The 19253-nt window shown below is 49.2% G+C and overlaps 1 protein-coding gene across 1 annotated transcript; it reads left to right on the forward strand.

Annotated features, from left to right (window-relative positions):
* The first annotated feature begins 10328 nt into the window (after nt 1-10328).
* On the forward strand, nt 10329-19239 carry CAMK1 (calcium/calmodulin dependent protein kinase I). Its single transcript, XM_079712503.1, has 11 exons — nt 10329-10426; nt 12733-12864; nt 14086-14160; nt 14268-14406; nt 15467-15593; nt 15686-15761; nt 16455-16567; nt 17138-17216; nt 17313-17400; nt 18756-18873; nt 18982-19239. The coding sequence occupies exons 1-11, from the start codon at nt 10344-10346 to the stop codon at nt 19062-19064; spliced, it is 1113 nt and encodes a 370-aa protein (XP_079568629.1). The 5' UTR covers nt 10329-10343; the 3' UTR covers nt 19065-19239.
* Nucleotides 19240-19253: the final 14 nt, after the last annotated feature.

Raw genomic sequence — 19253 nt, forward strand, 5'->3', positions numbered from 1 at the left:
TCTAAAACTCTTAGAGGAAAACATAGGAAGAACACTCTTTGACATAAATCACAGCAAGATCTTTTTTGATCCACCTCCTAGAGTAATAGAAATAAAAACAAAAATAAACAAATGGGACCTAATGAAATTTAAAAGCTTTTTCAAAGCAAAGGAAACTACAAACAACATGGAAAGACAGCCCTCAGAATAGGAGAAAATATTTGCAAACGAACCAACGGACAAAGGATTAATCTCCAAAATATATAAACAGCTCATGCAGCTCAATATTAAAAAAACAAACAACCCAATCCAAAAATGGGCAGAAGACCTAAATAGACATTTCTCTAAAGAAGACATACAGATGACCAAGAATCACATGAAAAGCTGCTGAGCATCACTAATTATTAGAGAAGTGCAAATCAAAGCTACAATGAGGTATCACCTCACACCAGTTAGAATGGGAATCATCAGAAAATTTACAAACAACAAATGCTGGAGAGGGTGTGGAGGAAAGGGAACCCTCTTGCACTGCTGGTGGGAATGTAAATTGATATAGCCACTATGGAGAACAGTATGGAGGTTGCTTAAAAAACTAAAAATAGAATTACCATATGACCCAGCAATCCCACTACTGGACATATACCCAGAGAAAACCATAATTCGAAAATACACATGCACCCCAATGTTCATTGCAGCACTATTGACAATAGCCAGGTCATGGAAGCAAGCTAAATGCCCACTGACAGACAAACGGATAAAGAAGATGTGGTACATATATACAATGGAATATTACTCAGCCGTCAAAAGGAACGAAATTGGTCATTTGTAGAGATGTGGATGGATCTAAAGACTGTCATACAGAGTGAAGTAAGTCAGAAAGAGAAAAACAAATATCGTATATTAACGCATATATGTGGAGCCTAGAAAAATGGTATAGATGAACCGGTTTGCAGGGCAGAAACAGAGACACAGGTGTAGAGAACAAACGTATGGACACCAAGTGGGGAAAGCGGTGGGGGTGGTGGTGGTGGGATGAATTGGGAGATTGGGATTAATGTGTATACACTAATATGTATAAAATGGATGACTAATAAGAACCTGCTGTTTAAAAAAATAAATTAAATTAAATACAGAAATTCCAAAAAAAAGAATCATTGCCCCAGAATATGCCTGTGTTAGCCAAGAGAAATTAGTGAGACCTAGTAAATATTAGAGGGACCTCTGAGCCTCTGAAGGTAGGCTGCCACTGATAGGGTGAGGAAGTAGGGGTAGGTACCATGGAAGCAGAGGGGAAACCCCAAATTTTGAGCTTGATTTCGAGCTTGACTAGAACTTGTGGGGCTTCAAGAATGGAAGGAGAAATAATATTGAAAGTGCTGTCCTAGGGCAGCTAATGTCTAGAAAAGGAGAAAAAAACTCTTCTCTGTCTCACTTCTTACTGAGCACCCACTCAATAAGTACCAAGTATGCACTAGGAACCCAAGTGACAACAAGGGAACTAGCCTACTGGGTGAAAGGCATTTTCTAAGTTGTCTCATTCTCAAAATAACCCTACAAAGAAGGTATGATTATTGGTGTGATTATGTCATGCTCTAGATGAGGAAACTGAGGCTCAGAGCTGTTAAATGATTTGCCCAAGTTCCCACAGCTGGTAAGGGGTGGGGGTGAAGTTTGAACCCAGATCTGACTCCAAATCTTTCAATGCGCTATCACTGTTTCATTAGCAGGGAGAGAAAAGGTGTGATTAATTCAACACTTAAATCCATTCTAGGGCTTCCCTGGTGGCGCAGTGGTTGAGAGCCCGCCTGCTGATGCAGGAGACACAGATTTGGGCCCCGGTCCGGGAAGATCCCACATGCCGCGGAGTGGCTGGGCCCGTGAGCCATGGCCGCTGAGCCTGCGTGTCCGGAGCTTGTGCTCCGCAACAGGAGAGGCCACAACAGTGAGAGGCCCGTGTACGGCAAAAAAAAAAAAAAAAAATCCATTCTATTTCTTTGTTGTTATTGTTGTTAAAATACAATTTAAATAACTGAACACCAAATTGGTACACACCTACCATCTTTTGGCATAATTTTTTTAAAAGTGACTTTTTGATTGTAAAGTTAATATTACCCAACAAAAAAATGTTTGGAGACTACAGACATGTAGAGAGAAGTGAAAGAAAGAAAACTGAATCAGAGGGACTTCCCTGGTTGCGCAGTGGTTAAGAATCCGCCTGCCAATGCAGGGGAGATGGGTTCGAGCCCTGGTCCGGAAAGATCGCACATGCTGTGGGGCAACTAAGCCCACGCGCCACAACTACTGAGCCTGCACTCTAGAACCCGTGAGCCACTACTACTGAAGCCCGTGCGCCTAGAGCCCGTGCTCTGCAACAAGAGAAGCCACTGCAATGAGAAGCCCACGCACCACAAGAAAGAGTAGCCCCTACTCACCGCAACTAGGCAACTAGAGAAAGCCCACTTTTTCAATGAAGACCCAATGCAGGCAAAAATAAATAATTAATTAATTAAAAAAAAAAACCGAATCAGATAATTCTTTAACCATTAACATTTGTGGTGTTTCTCTCCACTCTGCTATGAATAATTTGTAGTTTGCATTTTACATTGAAGTTATCAAACTGATACCTGCTTAACATTATAAGCATTTTTTCCCTGTTTTTAAGTAGGTTGCATTACCATCAATTTACGAGCTGTGAAATATTACATCTCGTAGATGTACTTTATGTTTTTTAATCATTCCCTTCTTGGTGATTTCTTGTAAACTTTTCTGTTATAAAAATATTTCTTCAAACATCTTGGCGTGTATACCTTTGTCCTAATTTAGGATTATTTCCCTGAAATTGATTCCCAGAAGAGAAATTCCTGGGTCAAAAGGCCTTTTTTTATAAATTTATTTATTTTTGGCTGCGTTGCGTCTTAATTGCTGCGTGCAGGCTTTCTCTAGTTGCGGCGAGCGGGGCCTACTCTTCATTGTGGTGTGCAGGCTTCTCACTGCGGTGGCTTCTCTTGTTGTGGAGCATGGGCTCTAGGTGCACAGGCTTCAGTAGTTGTGGAGTGCAGGCTCAGCAGTTGTGGCTTGCGGTCTCTAGAGCACAGGCTCAGCAGTTGTGGCGCATGGGCTTAGTTGCTTCGAGGCATGTGGGATCTCCTGGACCAGGGCTCAAACCCGTGTCCCCTACATTGGCAGGCGGATTCTTAACCACTGCACCACCAGGGAAGCCCCAGGCCTGGACATTATTTAAGCCTTTGATGCATACTGCCAAATTGCTTTCCAAAAGAAAGATTTTTAGCAAGTCATTTTCCCACCAGAAATGTAGAAGTATCCATTGCTCACACTAACACCAGCTTTTGGGGTTACCAGTTTTTTAAAACTTTATATTTGAGAGGGTATAAATGGCTTCTTTTAGTTTGTACTTCCTTAACTACTTGTGAGGTAGAGAATGTTCCATGTTCACTGTGTTTCATCTGTCTCCTTTGACCATTTATTGGGTTCTTAGTCTGTTATCAATTTTATGTTCTTTACATAATGGAAATATTAACGCATTGTCTGTAAAACATTTCCCCAGTCTGAAGTTTGCCTTTTACTGTTAGTTATGATTTTGGAATAAGGTAGGGTTTTTTGTTTGTTTGTTTGTTTTTGGTTTGTTTCCAAAAACAGAAGTTAGGAATGTTTTTATGTTTGTGATGCAACAGACAAGGGCTTAATTTCCAAAATATACGAACAGCTTATACAACTCACAAAAAAACAAACAACCCAATCGAAAAATGAGCAGAAGACCTAAATAGACATTTCTCCAAAGAAGAAATATAAATGGCCAATAGGCACATGAAAAGAGGTTCAACATCATTATTAGAGAAATACAAATCAAAATTACAATGAGGCACCACCTCACACTGGTCAGAATGGCCATCATTAAAACGCTACAAATAACAAATGCTGGAGAGGGTGTGGAGGAAAGGGAACCCTCCTACACTGTTGGTGGGAATGTAAGTTGGTGCAGCCACTATGGAGAACAGAATGGAGGTTCTTCAGAAAACTAAAAACAGAGCTACCATATAATCCAGCAATCCCACTCCTGAGCATATATCCAGACAAAACTCTAATCCAAAAAGATACAGGCACCCCTATGTTCACTGCAGCACTATTCACAATAGCCAAGACATGGAAATAACCTAAATGTCCTTTTACAGATGACTGGATAAAGAAAATGGGGTACCTATATACAATGGACTACTATTCAGCCACAAAAAAGAATGAAATAATGCCATTTGCAGCAACATGGGTACAACTAGAGATTATCATACTAAGTGAACCAAGTCAGACAGAGAAAGACAAATAACCATATGGTATCACTTACGTGTGGAATCTAAAATATGACACAAGGAACACCCTGGTGGTCCAGTGGTTAGGATTTGGCATTTTCACTGCCGTGGCTCAGGTTCAATCCTTGGTCGGGGAACTAAGATCCCGCAAGCTGTGCAGCATGGCCAAAAAATAAATAAATAAATAAGATAAAATATGACACGAAATGAACCTATCTACGAAGCAGAAACAGACTCACAGACACAGAGGACAGATTTGTGGTTGCCAACAGGGAGGGGGTTGGGGGAAGGATGGGGTGGAGGCTGGGGTTAGCAGATGTAAGCTATTATATATGGAATGGATAAACTCAAGGTCCTACTGTATAGCACAGAGAATTATATTTAGTATCCTATGATAAACCGTAATGGAAGAGATTATAAAAAAAGAATGTGTATATATACATATATATATATGTATATGTATATACAGTTTATATATACGGTTTATATATGTATAAACCGTAACAGAAAAGAATATAAAAAAAGAATGTGTATATATACATATACATATATATATATGTATAGGCAAATCACTTTGCTGTACAGCTGAAATTAACACAACATTGTAAATCAACTATACTTCAATTAAAAAAAAGAATGTTTTGGGCTTCCCTGGTGGCGCAGTGGTTGAGAGTCCGCCTGCCGATGCAGGGGACGTGGGTTCGTGCCCCGATCTGGGAAGATCCCACGTGCCGCGGAGTGGCTGGGCCCGTGAGCCATGGCCGCTGAGCCTGCGCGTCCGGAGCCTGTGCTCCGCAATGGGAGAGGCCACAACAGTGAGAGGCCCGCGTACCGCAAAAAAAAAAAAAAAAAAAAAAATGTTTTTATGTTTGTAAAGAAACCTGTCCATATTTTCCTTGTGATTTCTTCCATTTCTCTCTAATCTTAAAATATCATTCACTCATCTAATGGCTAATTTTCTGTTGGATTCAAGAATTGATGGAGGGACTTCCCTCGTGGTCGAGTGGCTAAGACTCCTAGCTCCCAATGAAGGGGGCCCAGGTCTGATCCCTAGTCAGGGAACTAGATCCCACATGCTGTAACTAAGAGTTTGCATGCCACAACTAAAGATCCTGCACACTGCAACTAAAGATCCCACATGCCTCAACTAAGACCTGGTGCAGCCAAATAAATAAATAAATAAATAATAAAAGAATTGATGGAGATGTCTGAGTTGTTTTGTCATTTTTTAATAACAAAAGAGAGAAGAGGATTATTTCCTTTACTTTTTTTTTTCGTATATTTGACTTTCCTTGACTTTTTGCTTCAGTACCTTGAAATATGCTCACTGGAAGTGGGGGCTATAGGAGGAAGTGTGTATATGTATACACATCAAAAAAAGTCTGGAAGAATATGTACCAAAACATATTAACGCTGTTTTTTTTCTGACTGATGGGAGCACGGCTGGGATGGATTTATTAGTTGTGCCTGCCCAGCACTGCTATTTCCTTTGGGCAAGATAGCCATCTTCATTCCCTGTGACTTTGGTGTGGCTGCCCATGACAGCACACTTACCCTGTATAGTACCTTATTCCTCTGGCAACAGTTCTGGGGGTAAAGGCATAGGCATGTCACTCCAGCAGAGCCCATCGGAGTCCCTCCCTGAGGCTGATACATGAAACTGGGTGTAGCTCCTCTTTTGCTGGGTTCAGGTGGAAAGTTGGGGCTGCCTCACACCATGCTTCCTGCCAGGTAGAGGAGATCACTCTGCAGAGGAAAGGAAGCCGAAGTGTAAAGAAAAATCGAGACAAGGAGAGATGAGAAAAAGCAAATCCTCCAAGTATTGTGTCTCCAATTCCAGTCTCACACCCTGATCCATGGTGTTCCTCTTTCAATCTTGCCTCAGCTATTGTGAGCCATAGGTTCCTCTTTGGTGAAGCTGGCTTAGGTTGGGATTCTATTACTTGACAAGTGAAAGAATCTAACCAATGGCAAGGAGATTTAGGGGAGGGAAATTGCCCCTTAGCCCCCTATCCTCAGGCAAATCAGGTCCGTTCTCGGAGCCTCAGTTTACACTAAAAGTAAATTTTAGCTGTCAATTTTTTTATTTTTTTTGTGGCTTCTCCCGTTGCGGAGCATAGGCTCCGGACGCGCAAGCTCAGCGGTAATGGCTCACGGGCCCAGCTGCTCCACAGTATGTGGGATCTTTCCCGACCGGGGCACGAACCCGTGTCCCCTGCAGCAGCAGGCGGACTCTTAACCACTGCGCCACCAGGGAAGCCCTAGCTGTCAAATTTTTAATTCCAGTGGTATTCAAGGCATTTCACATACATCAGTCTCATAGAATTCTCAGGAGAATTCTGAGTCAGTCACCGATATTCGCATATTCCCAATGAAGAAACTGAGACTCAGAAAGGCAGAGTGTGACTCAGATAAGTTAGTCTCAAAAGCCTTTCTAGGGGGATTTCCCTGGTGGTGCAGTGGTTAAGAATCCGCCTGTCAATGCAGGGGACATGGGTTTGAGCCCTGGGCCGGGAAGATCCCACATGCCACGGAGCCACGGAGCCACTAAGTCCGTGCGCCACAACTAGTGAGCCTGTGCTCTGGAGCCCACGAGCCACAACTGCTGAAGCCCGCCCACCTACTCTCGCCATAACTATAGAAAGCCAGCGGGCAGCAAGGAAGACCCAACGCAGCCAAAAATAAATAAATAAAATAAAATAAATTTATTTTTTAAAAAAAGCCTTTCTAGGAACCTTAGCCATCTTCCTTTCTCACTGTAAAATGGGCAGACACAGTCCTGAGGATAAGAGAGGGAAAAGCCAGTTGAAGTTGAGTTGGGGGTAAGCATTGTCCCTTCCCAATCTTCCTGGAAAATGCAGGAATTCAAAGTTGGGGCCAGCACTGGGTGATGATGGAGATGGAGTTGGGGTCCTCGGCAACGAGCCTCCTCTGGCTGGCTTCAGTCCATCCAGCCCCACCCATACTTCCTGGGAGTTGCTGCCCCCCTCCCGCCCCCGGGCCACCTTCCCAAAGAAGGCCTTGCGTAAGAGGACGTCAGTCAGGTCCCTTGGCCCCCTGCCTAGCTCCCCGGAGCACTTTCGGGCTTTCCCTCCCCAACCTGGCCCCGAGCCATCGGCCACTGGCGCCTGCCCAGTCACGTGGTCCTCTTTGGCCGACTTCCTCCAGGATCCTGATTTAACTCTCCCTCCTCCCCCGTCCCTCCCCGCTCCAGGCTCTCTGGGCACCCTCCTGTTCTGCCCGGCAGGTGTAGGGAGGTAGGGCATCAGCTCTGCCTCAGAGGGGGACCTCGGACTTTAGTTTTCCCGCCTGTCAAATGCGGCCCCCACCCTACGGTTGCCTCAGTTCTCTTCACTGCCTCCTACTCTTGCTTTGTCCTTTCCCTACGGCCCCATCCCTCCACACCCATCAGTCCCCTAAGCCCTTCCCAGGGCCTAATTCCCCGGGGCGGAGGTGAGGGGAGAGGGAGGGGAGGAAGGACAGAGTCCAACCTCAAGGGAGCTCACGGAACTGGTCTGAAAGAAACTCCAAGAGACAGGGTGAAAATGGCCAGCTTCCGGCATCAGACAGACTTGGGTTCGAATTCGACTCTGCTTCTGACCAACTGCTGATTCTGAACCCTTCATCTCTCTGTGCCTCATTTGCTCCTTCTGTGAAACGGGGACCCTGCCGGGAGACGAAGGATGGAAAGACTACAAGGGAGGCTCCAACCTGAACTGAGGGGTTCCCCCGCCCCCAGCGCCCCTTCCCTAGCCCCGGAGCGGATCCTCACCTCCCAGTCCCTAGTCCCTCCGCCGCAGGCTCCTCCTCCTCTGACGTCAGAGCCGCGGCCGGGCGGAGGGAGCCAGCTGAGCCCGAATCGAGCCCCAGCGCGAGAGCGGGCGGGCGGGCCAAGCGCGCTGCAGCGGCGGACGGCGGACGGAGCTCGGCACCTGCCAACTCGCGCCTCCCAGCCAGCCCCGCGGCTGGGCAGCCGCAGGTACAGCCCGGGAACCGCCCCGCCCACGACCCTGGGCACTGGCGGGCGGCGGGACCCTTCAGCCGCTGGATACCACCCCCGAAAGATGGGAGGAGGTGCCTGGGCGTACTGGACTCTACAGGGGCAGGGCTGGGCCTTTCTCCCCCACCTATGCCCCAGGCCCAGCAGGTGCCTTTACTGAGTGGGTAAAAGAGGAAGGACGAGACTGGGCATTAGGAGGTAAAGACGTGTGGGGGCCGTGTTGGGGTATGCGAATGTCATAGCACAGACAAGTGGATCTGATATGAAGTTGCAGCATGTTGGTGTGTAAGGGTATCCGTATGGGTGGGGATGTCTGGGAATCAGTGTTTGGGCTGCACATTGTGTATCTAGGTGTTGTGTGTGCTGGAATCTGGCTCAAAGGGTAGTAAGTCAGAGTTGGGGGGTATACAGTTGTGTACTGAGGATGTTTGGAGTTAGATGTTTTGAGGATTTGGAGTTTAAGAGCTTCTAGGGTGTATAGGAGCTGGAGGGTGAAGGGTGTGAATGAATCTGGGATGTCTGGTATACAGGTGAGGGGTGTGTGTCTGTCCTGTCTGCATGTCATCTCGTCCAGGTGTATGTGGATGTGTGTTTTGGGGTGTGAGAGGGATCTGTGGGAGGGATGTCTGGGTGTGAGGATGTCTGAGGAAGTGTGTTTGGACATGTGTGCTGATGTCTGGGTGTACATGTATGATGAGATGTCAGAGTATCATCTGGAGATGGAGTGTGCTGGATCTGGGGGCAGGTGTTTGGGTTCAGGGGTGTGGGTGGGTCTTGGTGTGGTGTATGTGGGTGTAGGCATATGTGTGGAACTGTGAGGTTTGTACTTGCCAGGCCTCCAGGTGGGTTTTAAAATTCTGCCTCTAGAGCTTACCATCAAGTCTCCTTTCCTAGAAGTTTCTGCCCCTGGGATAGGTGGCCAGACCCCCCTTGGGAACAAAGTCCCACCCAAAGAGTGGGATCGCACACCAGGGGCTCTAGTCAGGGCACCTTCCCCTCATTTTCCCACAGAAGAAACAGAGAAGAAAAGTGCTCTCCCTGAGGTCACACAGTACACTGGTCTCTTTTGGCCTCACTTTCTGTGGGCCTGGGATGGGATTGAGAGGCTGTGTTCTCTAGATGGGTCCTAGTCTGGCTGAAGCCCCCACCAAGGCCTTTACCTTCAGCAAGCTTAGCTGGGGCCCCAGCTAGGGTCATTGGGCAACTCTGGGTCCAGACCCTATCCATCGCCAACCTCAGTCTCCCAATTCTCCATCTCATAAATGGAGAGAGAATGCTCACCCTCTACTGCTGGTTGAGACAGACGTCTCAACAGAGAAAAGTACAGGCTGGATCAGGGTGAGATCAAGCCGGGAGGGGACAGGTTGGGTGGGACCATTTCTCAGGCTGCTGGGACCCGGATGGGGAGTCAGGAGTGAGAGGAGGGTAACAGGAGGTCCGGGGAGCTCCAGCTGTGGCTGCTGTTGCTGTGGTAACAGTGCAGAAGGAGCTATTTAAAAACATGGCTGAGATATTGCTGGAAGCCCAGGCTGCCGGAAACCTGATTTCCGACTGGCAGGGAGAAGGAGGAGGGAGAGGAGACACCCCAGCAATTCCCAGGGTGGGGCTGGGACATCGCTGGTTCTGGGGACGGGGGATCCTCCGGGGCTGTGCATTTCTACAAGCTGCTCTGGGGTCTTCTCTGCTGTCCTCCCAGAGGTCAGTGTCCCCCTGAGTGTTTGGATTTAGAGAGGGAGAAACTGGGAGGTGAGCTGAATAAACGAATGAATGAGTGACTTTGTTGAATAAAGAATTTTGCTGCCACCCTGAAGGATTTTCCTCTAGGCCTAAGGATATGATGCATGGATGTTGCTGAATGAACAAATGACCTGTGAATGAGTGAAAGTTGAATGATTTTGTCAAATGAATGAATCAAGGAATGAATAAATGCAGGCTGAATGGGGCCCCCAGTAAGTTCCCACGAAGAAGGCTGGGCCCTGCTGAGTCTTTTCCTTCCATTCCCTTCCCCAGGAGCCCTGGCTGTGGCCAGGGGGCAGTGGGCCATGCCGGGGGCAGTGGAAGGCCCCAGCTGGAAGCAGGCGGAGGACATTGGGGACATTTACGACTTCCGTGATGTTCTGGGAACGTGAGTCTCAGGGCAGGAGAGAAGGGGGAGCTGTCCCTGAGCTGGGGGGTGGGGTTGGGAAGGTCCTCACCCCTGGGCCTGACTGTCTGGGGAGGCTGAGTCCAGGGTGGTGCTTCCTCTAGCCAGTTGATCACTGCTTCCTGTTTCCTACTGCCCAGGCCCCATGGTGGCCTTGTATGGCCCGACTGGCCTGGGCTTCTCACTTCTGGCTGACAGTGGGTGGAACAGAGGCTGCTTTTGCCACAGCTCTGGGTTCCCGTGACGAAAAGAAAGTAAGAGGAATGAAGGAGGCAGTTTTTCAAACTTGCTGCCAAGAACTGGGGGTTCTGGCCTAGGTTTTAGAACTGAAGCTGGGCGTGGCTCTGTTCTCAGTGGTGGGAATCCAGAAATAACTCAAACCTGATCTCCCAAGTCGATCCCAAACATGTGAGGGAGACAGACCTACAGAAAATGACAACAGGGTGTGTGCTGTGCTCTAGCTAAATTCGGGAATGAGGACTTTGTTGAGCCCAGAGAGAGCAGTGGCTTCTGTGTGGAGAACTTTCTGGAGAAGGGAGTATTAGAGCTGGGGACTAAAGGATGGGTAGGAGTGTACTTGTCAGAGAGGGAGAAGGCATTCCAGGCAGAAGGAATAGCATCAGCAAAGGTTCAGAGGTATGTTACGTGTGGAAGGAGAGAGAGTCTAGTGGAGCTTCTAATCAGAGGCTGGGGGAAGAGTGGAAGAAGAGGCTGAGAAGAGAGAGGAACAGGTCATGTAAGGCCTGAAAGCCAAGCTATGGAGGCTGGACTTGATCCCATGAGCCATAAGAAGACATTTAAGACTTTGTGGCAGATTTGCAATTCAGGATGGTCACTCTGGCCACAGCATAGAAGGTAAATTGGAGAGGGACAAGACTGGAAACCAGCAATGAGGCTATCACAGTCACTAGTTATTCTGATGATTGAGCTTTCACGAGAGATGCTTTTCTTTGACTTATGACTTCTTATTATCCCAGGGAAAGCAAACTGTCCTAGAAAGAATGCTCTAGTAAACCCTCCTTAATCAGTGAACTTTAGTGAAAATGAATGTGTTCCTTTCTAAGAGCCTGTTAGAAAGCATTGCTTCTCAAACTTCAGTGAGCATACACATCACCTGACAGTCTTCTTAAAATGCAGATTCTAGGGCTTTCCTGGTGGCGCAGTAGTTAAGAATCCGCCTGCCAATGCAGGGGACACAGGTTCGAGCCCTGGTCCGGGAAGATCCCACATGCTGCGGAGCAACTAAGCCTGTGCACCACAACTACTGAGCCGACACTCTAGAGCCCGTGAGCCACAACTACTGAAGCCTGCGTGCCTAGAGCCCGTGCTCAATAAGAGAAGCCACCACAATGAGAAGCCTGCGCACTGCAACAAAGGGTAGCCCCCGCTCGCCGCAACTAGAGAAAGCCCGCGTGCAGCAACAAAGATCCAACACAGCCAAAAATAAAATAATAAAAATTAAAAATGCAGATTCTGATTTAGTAGGTCTAGGGTGGGGCCTGAGATTCCACACTTCTTAAAAGTTCCCAGGTGATGCTGATGGTTCTTCATGGTTCTAAAGGGTGTTAAATAAGCCATGACTCAAATTGGCTTTTGCAGAAGAAGGAGTGAATCAGTCATGCACATAAAAAGCCTAGGGTTCCCTGGTGGCACAGTGGTTGAGAGTCCGCCCGCTAATGCAGGGGACATGGGTTCGTGCCCCGGTCTGGGAAGATCCCACATGCCGCGGAGCAGCTGGGCCCATGAGCCATGGCCGCTGAGCCTGCACGTCCGGAGCCTGTGCTCCACAATGAGAGAGGCCACAACAGTGAGAGGCCCGCGTATCACAAAAAAAAAAAAAAAAAAAAAAAAAAAAGCCTAGGGAGTAAACTTCAGGCATGGGATGCAGGGGCTCACATGATGTTATCAGGAAATTGTCTTTGACAGTTTCTCAGCTCTGATTTCCTTTGTGTTGGCTTCATTCTCAAGCAGGCTCTCCCCAAGTGGTGGCAAAGATGACCACCATTAGCTCCAAGCTTACATCTTACCAGCTTAGCAGGAAAGAGCACCTCATCCTCATAGTGCCAGTAACCTGGCTTATATCACAGGACCCAATTACTGTGGCCAGGGGATAGACTACTCTGATTGGCCAGGCTGGGTCACCTCTGGCACCAGGGAGGTGAATGAGTGATGGAGGGAGGCTCATCCCATCTCCTTGGTCTGGGGATGGTCACGTAACCCATAGGGGGATGGAGGAGAGGCTGGAGGGAAGCTGAGTTCCCCACCTCGTGAATCCCCTCTCTCTGCAGAGGGGCCTTCTCGGAGGTAATCCTGGCAGAAGATAAGAGGACTCAGAAGCTGGTGGCCATCAAATGTATCGCCAAGAAGGCTCTGGAGGGCAAGGAGGGTAGCATGCAGAATGAGATTGCTGTCCTGCACAAGTACGTGAGCCACATCCTGTCCCTGCCCTGGCTTGACCCTGCCTTGACCCCTCCCATTCGCTTCCTATCTCTGCTTTGGGCAAATCATCTAACCTCTCTGAGCCTCAAATTGTTCATTTGTAACACAGGGTAATAATCTCCACTTGGTAGGGATTTGGTGAGCACTAGAGGTCCTTTATTTCAAGTGCCTGGCACAACAGCTAACATGACAGATGTGACTGAGATGCCACTGCTTCTTTACAGTGGTTTAATGTCCAATCAGATCTAAAGGTCAATCTTTGAACATGTCTCGAACCCATGTATCTCAACTGACGTTATCTCTAGACCTACCGCAAGTTCCTGCCACATATTAAACCACCCAGCAAGTTGAAAAATGCCCATCTGCGGATGCCCTGACTCAACAACCAAATGGTCTCTGAACTGTTCATGCTAATGGAAAACCTGCTGTTCTCACTGGAAAGCTCATATGGAATCTTCACTTCCAGCCTCCCCCCTGAGCTTTCCAACCACCATGGGCAGGGATGAAATAATCATTTCCACTATTGGGTCAGGAAGACTGAGGCCCGGAGAGGACAAAGGACTTGCTCAAGGTCACACAGCAAGTTTGTGGCAGAGCCAAATCTTCCCTCAATTACCATCATTGGTTCCTTTCTGGAGCGTTTACTGTGTGCCAGGCATTGTGCCGATTCTTCCCTGCATTTCCTCACATGATCCTCACTCCAGCACGTGGAGGGAAGTACTATCACTGGCTTCATATAATAGATGAAGAAACTGAGGCCCGGAGAGGTTACCCCCAATTCAGTGAATATGAGTGAGCACCCACTCTGCACCAGGTGTGGAGCAACAGTGGTGAGCAAGACAAAGCTGCTGGTCTCGTGGAGATGACATTCTGGTGGGGGAGGCTGACAACTTTATAAACCCAGACAAGTGTTAAAATCATATACTGATCAGCACTGTGAGGTGAGAAGACTTGCCCGCGAACAGCACGTGGCAGAGGAGGGTGAGGACCCAGGTCTGTCTGACGCCGGAGCCCAGTGTTAACCCCTGTGGCTCTCCTGCCTTCCATGACACTATGATACATCATGGTAAATCAGCTTTTCCCTTTGAGACCCAGATCTTAGGCTCGTCCTGCCCAGGTTTGCAGGCGGTGGTTCTTCACGATGAGGCTGGGGAGGTGGCTGAACTGTCCTCAGCTCTGAACCACCTCCTTTCTCCTTTCAGGATCAAGCACCCCAACATTGTAGCCCTGGATGACATCTATGAAAGCGGGGGACACCTCTATCTCATCATGCAGCTGTGAGTGGCCCTGCCTCTGCCGCTTCCTCACAGCTCTCCCTGCTGCCCCCTCCCTGGCCTCTCTGCCTCCCGTTCTCTTGTCCAGACTGCCCTGTCCCTGGCTACAGGGTGTCAGGTGGGGAGCTGTTTGACCGAATTGTGGAAAAAGGCTTCTACACAGAGCGGGACGCCAGCCGCCTCATCTTCCAGGTGCTGGATGCCGTCAAGTACCTGCACGACCTGGGCATCGTACACCGAGACCTCAAGGTGGGTGTGAGGGTGTGTGGGGAGCTGGGGCACCAGGGGTGGGGCCTCTGCAAACTCCTCACTGAGACCTTGGGTACCTCTCACCCCCTTGCTGAGCCTTGCCTTCCCATCTGCAGAATTGACCTGGTAAGCCCTAAACTGCTTCCTCCCCATTCCATCTCCGACACACAAATGGACACAAAGGTGAACTGTGCTGTGATTTTATCCCAGTCGCATCTTATGTCTTTTTCTGATAATAAAAGTCCCACTTGCTGGGCCTCCCTGGTGGCGCAGTGGTTGAGAGTCCGCCTGCCGATGCAGGGGATACGGGTTCGTGCCCCGGTCTGGGAGGATCCCATATACCGCGGAGCGGCTGGGCCCGTGAGCCATGGCTGCTGAGCCTGTGCATCCGGAGCCTGTGCTCCGCAACGGGAGAGGCCACAACAGTGAGAGGCCCGCGTACCACAAAAAAAAAAAAAAAAAAAAAAAAAGTCCCACTTGCTCTTTGTAGAAAACTTGAATGGGACAGCAAAACACAAAGAAGAAAGCCAGAAGCCCCTGAAAGCCTGCTCCTCAGAGAGACAATGATGGGGTTCACGCTTTGTAGTACATTTCATTCTGCTCTAGGAGAAGAGTGCTGGGGTGAAACAGATCTGGGTCTGAATTCTCTCCCTGCCACTCCCCTCCCTAACTGTAGATTCTCAGGCAAGTCACTTTGCCTCTCAAGGCATCAGTTTCCCCCCTGTAAAGTGGGATTATTCAGAGTGGGCTAGCAGGGATGTGGTAAGGATAAATTGAAATCAAGCACAGCACAGGATCTGGTGCACGGGAGCTCCTCAGAAATTCTTTAGGGCGTCACAGTATACACCTGAGGTTTATAGGAAATTCCCTTCCATATCCCGGAGGCCCTTGTCCTTTTGGAACTTCGAACTTAATTGAGTTTCTTGTGCCTCCAACCAAGATGGCAGTTGTGACACCACAGTGGCTTTTGGGGGGCTCGCTGGGGTGCTTGGGGAGGCAGAAGGTCCTGCTGGCCTCTGGCCATCTCCCACTCCTCTTCCCCCACCTCCCATCTTCCAAGCCAGAGAATCTGCTGTACTACAGCATGGATGAAGACTCCAAGATCATGATCTCCGACTTTGGCCTCTCTAAGATGGAAGACCCCGGCAGCGTGCTCTCCACAGCCTGCGGGACCCCAGGATACGTGGGTGCGGAGGGCCGTGGGCTGGGACTGTGGGCGGGGGAGGAACCCAAAGCTGCCGGGCAGATTTGTCACCACCATGTCCCCTTCCCTCCACAGCCCCTGAAGTGCTGGCCCAGAAGCCCTACAGCAAGGCAGTGGATTGCTGGTCCATTGGGGTCATCGCCTATATCCTGTGAGTGGGGGCTTGGCCGTTGGGGATGTGGCTTCAGAGTTCTCCTCTCTCCTACTTTGCTCTCTTCCTCCTCTCTGCCATTTCTTCTTTCCTGCCGTCCATATTTATATCTACTAATTAATGACTAATATTACCTCACTCAACAGATACTATGTTTCTGGCACTGTGCCAAGCACTGAGGCTTTAGCAGAGAATCAGACAGACAAGGTGCCTGCCCTCAGGGAGCAGACATGCTAGTAAGGGAGACAGAAAATAAATAAGTAAGTAAATCTATAAAATAATGGCAGGTGGTAAGAAATATTAAGAAGAAAAATCAAGCAGGGGAGGGAGATGGGGATGGATGCTATTTTAGATAGGAGGTCAGGGAGCCTCTCTGAGGAGGTGGCATGAGTGGCATCCTGACTGAAGTGAGGGAGCCAGACATTCGAGTTGTGGGGGGAGAATGGTTTAGGCAGAGGGCACAGCAAGTGCAAAGGCCCTGAGGAAGGACATATGGCGGCATGCTAAGGAACAGAAAGCCAGGGTAGCTGGACAGGAGTGAGCAAGGCAGAGAGGGGTAAATTTCCCCTTTTTGTAAAAGGGGGAACTCCTTCCCATGGGTCCTGCCTGATCCCTGAGACTGCCCCAAAGCTCCATCCCGGAGCCAGTGGGTACAATGAAAATGGAAATGAGAATGAGTTTCTCCTTGCCCAGGCTCTGTGGTTATCCCCCCTTCTATGACGAGAATGATGCCAAACTCTTTGAACAGATTTTGAAGGCTGAGTACGAGTTTGACTCTCCTTATTGGGACGACATCTCTGACTCCGGTATTTGGGGCTTTGCTTTCTTCCCCTGGGTCCTACCTCCGGTGCCTTCCTCATCTGCTTTGGGGGTCTCCTCTCTGCCTTCCTTCCACCAGATTCCCCAGCCCCAGACTAAGAGCTGTCTTCGAGACCAGACACCCACCCTGGGTGCTTCTCTTTGCCTGGCTCCTGGCCTGAGAAACTGTAGGCTTTCATTCATTTGGTCTTCAAACATAGTATTTTAGAAAATACCTCCCCCCACTGACTTCCTAATGCCTAAGACACCACCATTCATGTTTTTATCTGTCCTCCTGTGCCTCCAATTAGGAGGCAAAGCTGTGAAGCCATTATCAATCATGTACACATCAGTGTGAATACACTGAGCACAATCTTCTCTAGGAACAAGTCATTCTTCAGGGAGAAAGCTGGAGAGTTGGGGTGGGTCTGGGGGCTTAGAGAAAAGGGTGCAGGTGGGGTGAGGTGGTGAATGGACAGATCTGGCTTTGGTGCCAGCCAGACCTGAGGGGTGGGTTCTATCTTGGGGGTGTTCTCAGGCACCACCATGCTGTCTTTGCTCTTATCTTGGGGATTCAGCCAAAGACTTCATCCGGCACTTGATGGAGAAGGATGCAGAGAAGAGGTTCACCTGTCAACAGGCCTTGCAGCACCCCTGGTGAGAGTTCCCACAAGCTGCGGGCTGGGGTGGGATCTGGGGCCCCCAGGCCTGCCTCTACCTTCACTGACAGCCCTCCACACACATCCGCTCTAGGATTGCAGGAGATACGGCTCTAGATAAGAATATTCACCAGTCAGTAAGCGAGCAGATCAAGAAGAACTTTGCCAAGAGCAAGTGGAAGGTGAGCCCACGTTTAGTCCTGGGTCCCAGCCTCCCCAGGACTCCTCCCCAGCCCCATCCAGCCCTCAGCTCACACAGCAGCTCGCACCTCGTGGGGCACATTGTAAATGCTCAGGGGTGCTTACTGAAGAACCTCATTCATTCATTCAGTGCTCTGTGACACCTACTCTATTCCAGTGATGGTCCCTGACCTCCAAGTCTAGAGGGAGAACAGTGTATACTTCTTAAGGAGACATCGAACCCAAGCTACGAGGTCCTGGAAGAGGCATAAACCTGTCAGACATGATAGCCGAGTAGGAATTAGCTGGACACAGCAGAATAATGTCTGAGGCAGACGGAACCAGGGTGCAAAGGGCCAGGAGACGTGAGAGTGCAGCCATTCAGGGCAGTGCAAGCGCTAAGCCTGGCTGGACTGGAGGAGCTGTGGGGCAGGAGCCCAGGCTGCAGATCCAGGTAGGGGCCAGGCTGCTCAGGGGCTTGAGTGCCACAGTGGAGCAATGACTTGATCCTGAGGATGCTGAGGAGCCCCAGAAGGATTTTCAGCTGGAACTTGCCCATTAGAAAGGGCTCTCAAGATGCAGAAAGGCACAGTGGAGGCTGGGAGACCCTTCAGGGGGCTGTGGCAGAGACACAATCAGGAGACGGTGAGGGCTTGGACCAGAGCAGTGGCAATGTGAACAGAGAACACTGGTTGGTCCAGCAGTCGTTTGGGAGGCAGAACTGACAAGAAGTGATGGTAGAATGGATATTGGGGGAGAGAAGAGATGTCCAGGGCTGGCGCAAGATTTTGGTTGAGGACGAGGTGAATGGCGGTACCGTCACTAAGATGGAGATCCCAGGGGCAGAAACTTGTTTTAGGGGATGATTTTGGTTTGGAACATGGTAAATTTGAGGGACATCTCAGTGGATAGGTTGAATAGAGAATGATACACACACACCTGGGCAAGTTAGTTAACCTCTCTGTGCCTCAGCTTCCTCCTTTGACAATGGTGACAGTAATAGTGCCCACCTCAAAGACATTCGTGAAGATTAAATGAACTACTATGTAAAGTGCTTAGAACAGTGCCTGACACATAATGCTATATTGTTTACTATTATGTGACTATAAATTAATTATATATAAAAAGTTACGCACGTCTATCTATATATACATTTTATACATGTGCCTGTGTGTATTACTGTATGATATGACTGAATCTAATTTACTAAAGCCTTGTAGTCGTTTCAGGAGTTTCAGGCGATCAACCAATATCGCCTGAATAAAACTAACAGAACTGCTGCGAGAATTCCACCGCCAGACCCTGCCCCGTGATGTCCCACTCTCTCCAAAGTCCCTTCTTCCGCCTCTCTCCACAGCAAGCCTTCAACGCCACGGCCGTGGTGCGGCACATGAGGAAGCTACAGCTGGGCACCACCCAGGAGGGGCAGGGACAGACGGCGAGCCATGGGGAGCTGCTGGCCCCAGCAGCTGGGGGTGAGGCCCTGGGCTCTGTGGAAGGGCAAGGGTGGTCCACAGAGAGGCACCCAGGCTAGGGCACAGGGTCTCCTCCTGTGGCCAACTCTGCTTTCTCTCCCCGTGTAGGGCCGGTGGCCAGCTGCTGCTGTCGAGACTGCTGCGTGGAGCCGGGCCCGGAACTGTCTCCCACACTGGCCCCCCAGCTCTAGGGGCCTGGATTCCCCGTGTAGGAGGGGTTGGGGGCAGCCTGCTCCCCCTCCCTCCCTGAACTGGGGAATTACCCTGCTCCACCCGCTCCGCACCCCTTTCCCTACAGCCCCTCCACTGCATTTTCCATACAAATGTTTCTATTTTATTGTTCCTCCTTATAATAAAGGGAAGAGGTGAAAACCACAGGG

Source organism: Hyperoodon ampullatus, assembly GCF_949752795.1.
Source record: "Hyperoodon ampullatus genome assembly, chromosome: 10".
In the NCBI taxonomy this organism is placed as follows: Eukaryota; Metazoa; Chordata; class Mammalia; order Artiodactyla; family Ziphiidae; genus Hyperoodon; species Hyperoodon ampullatus.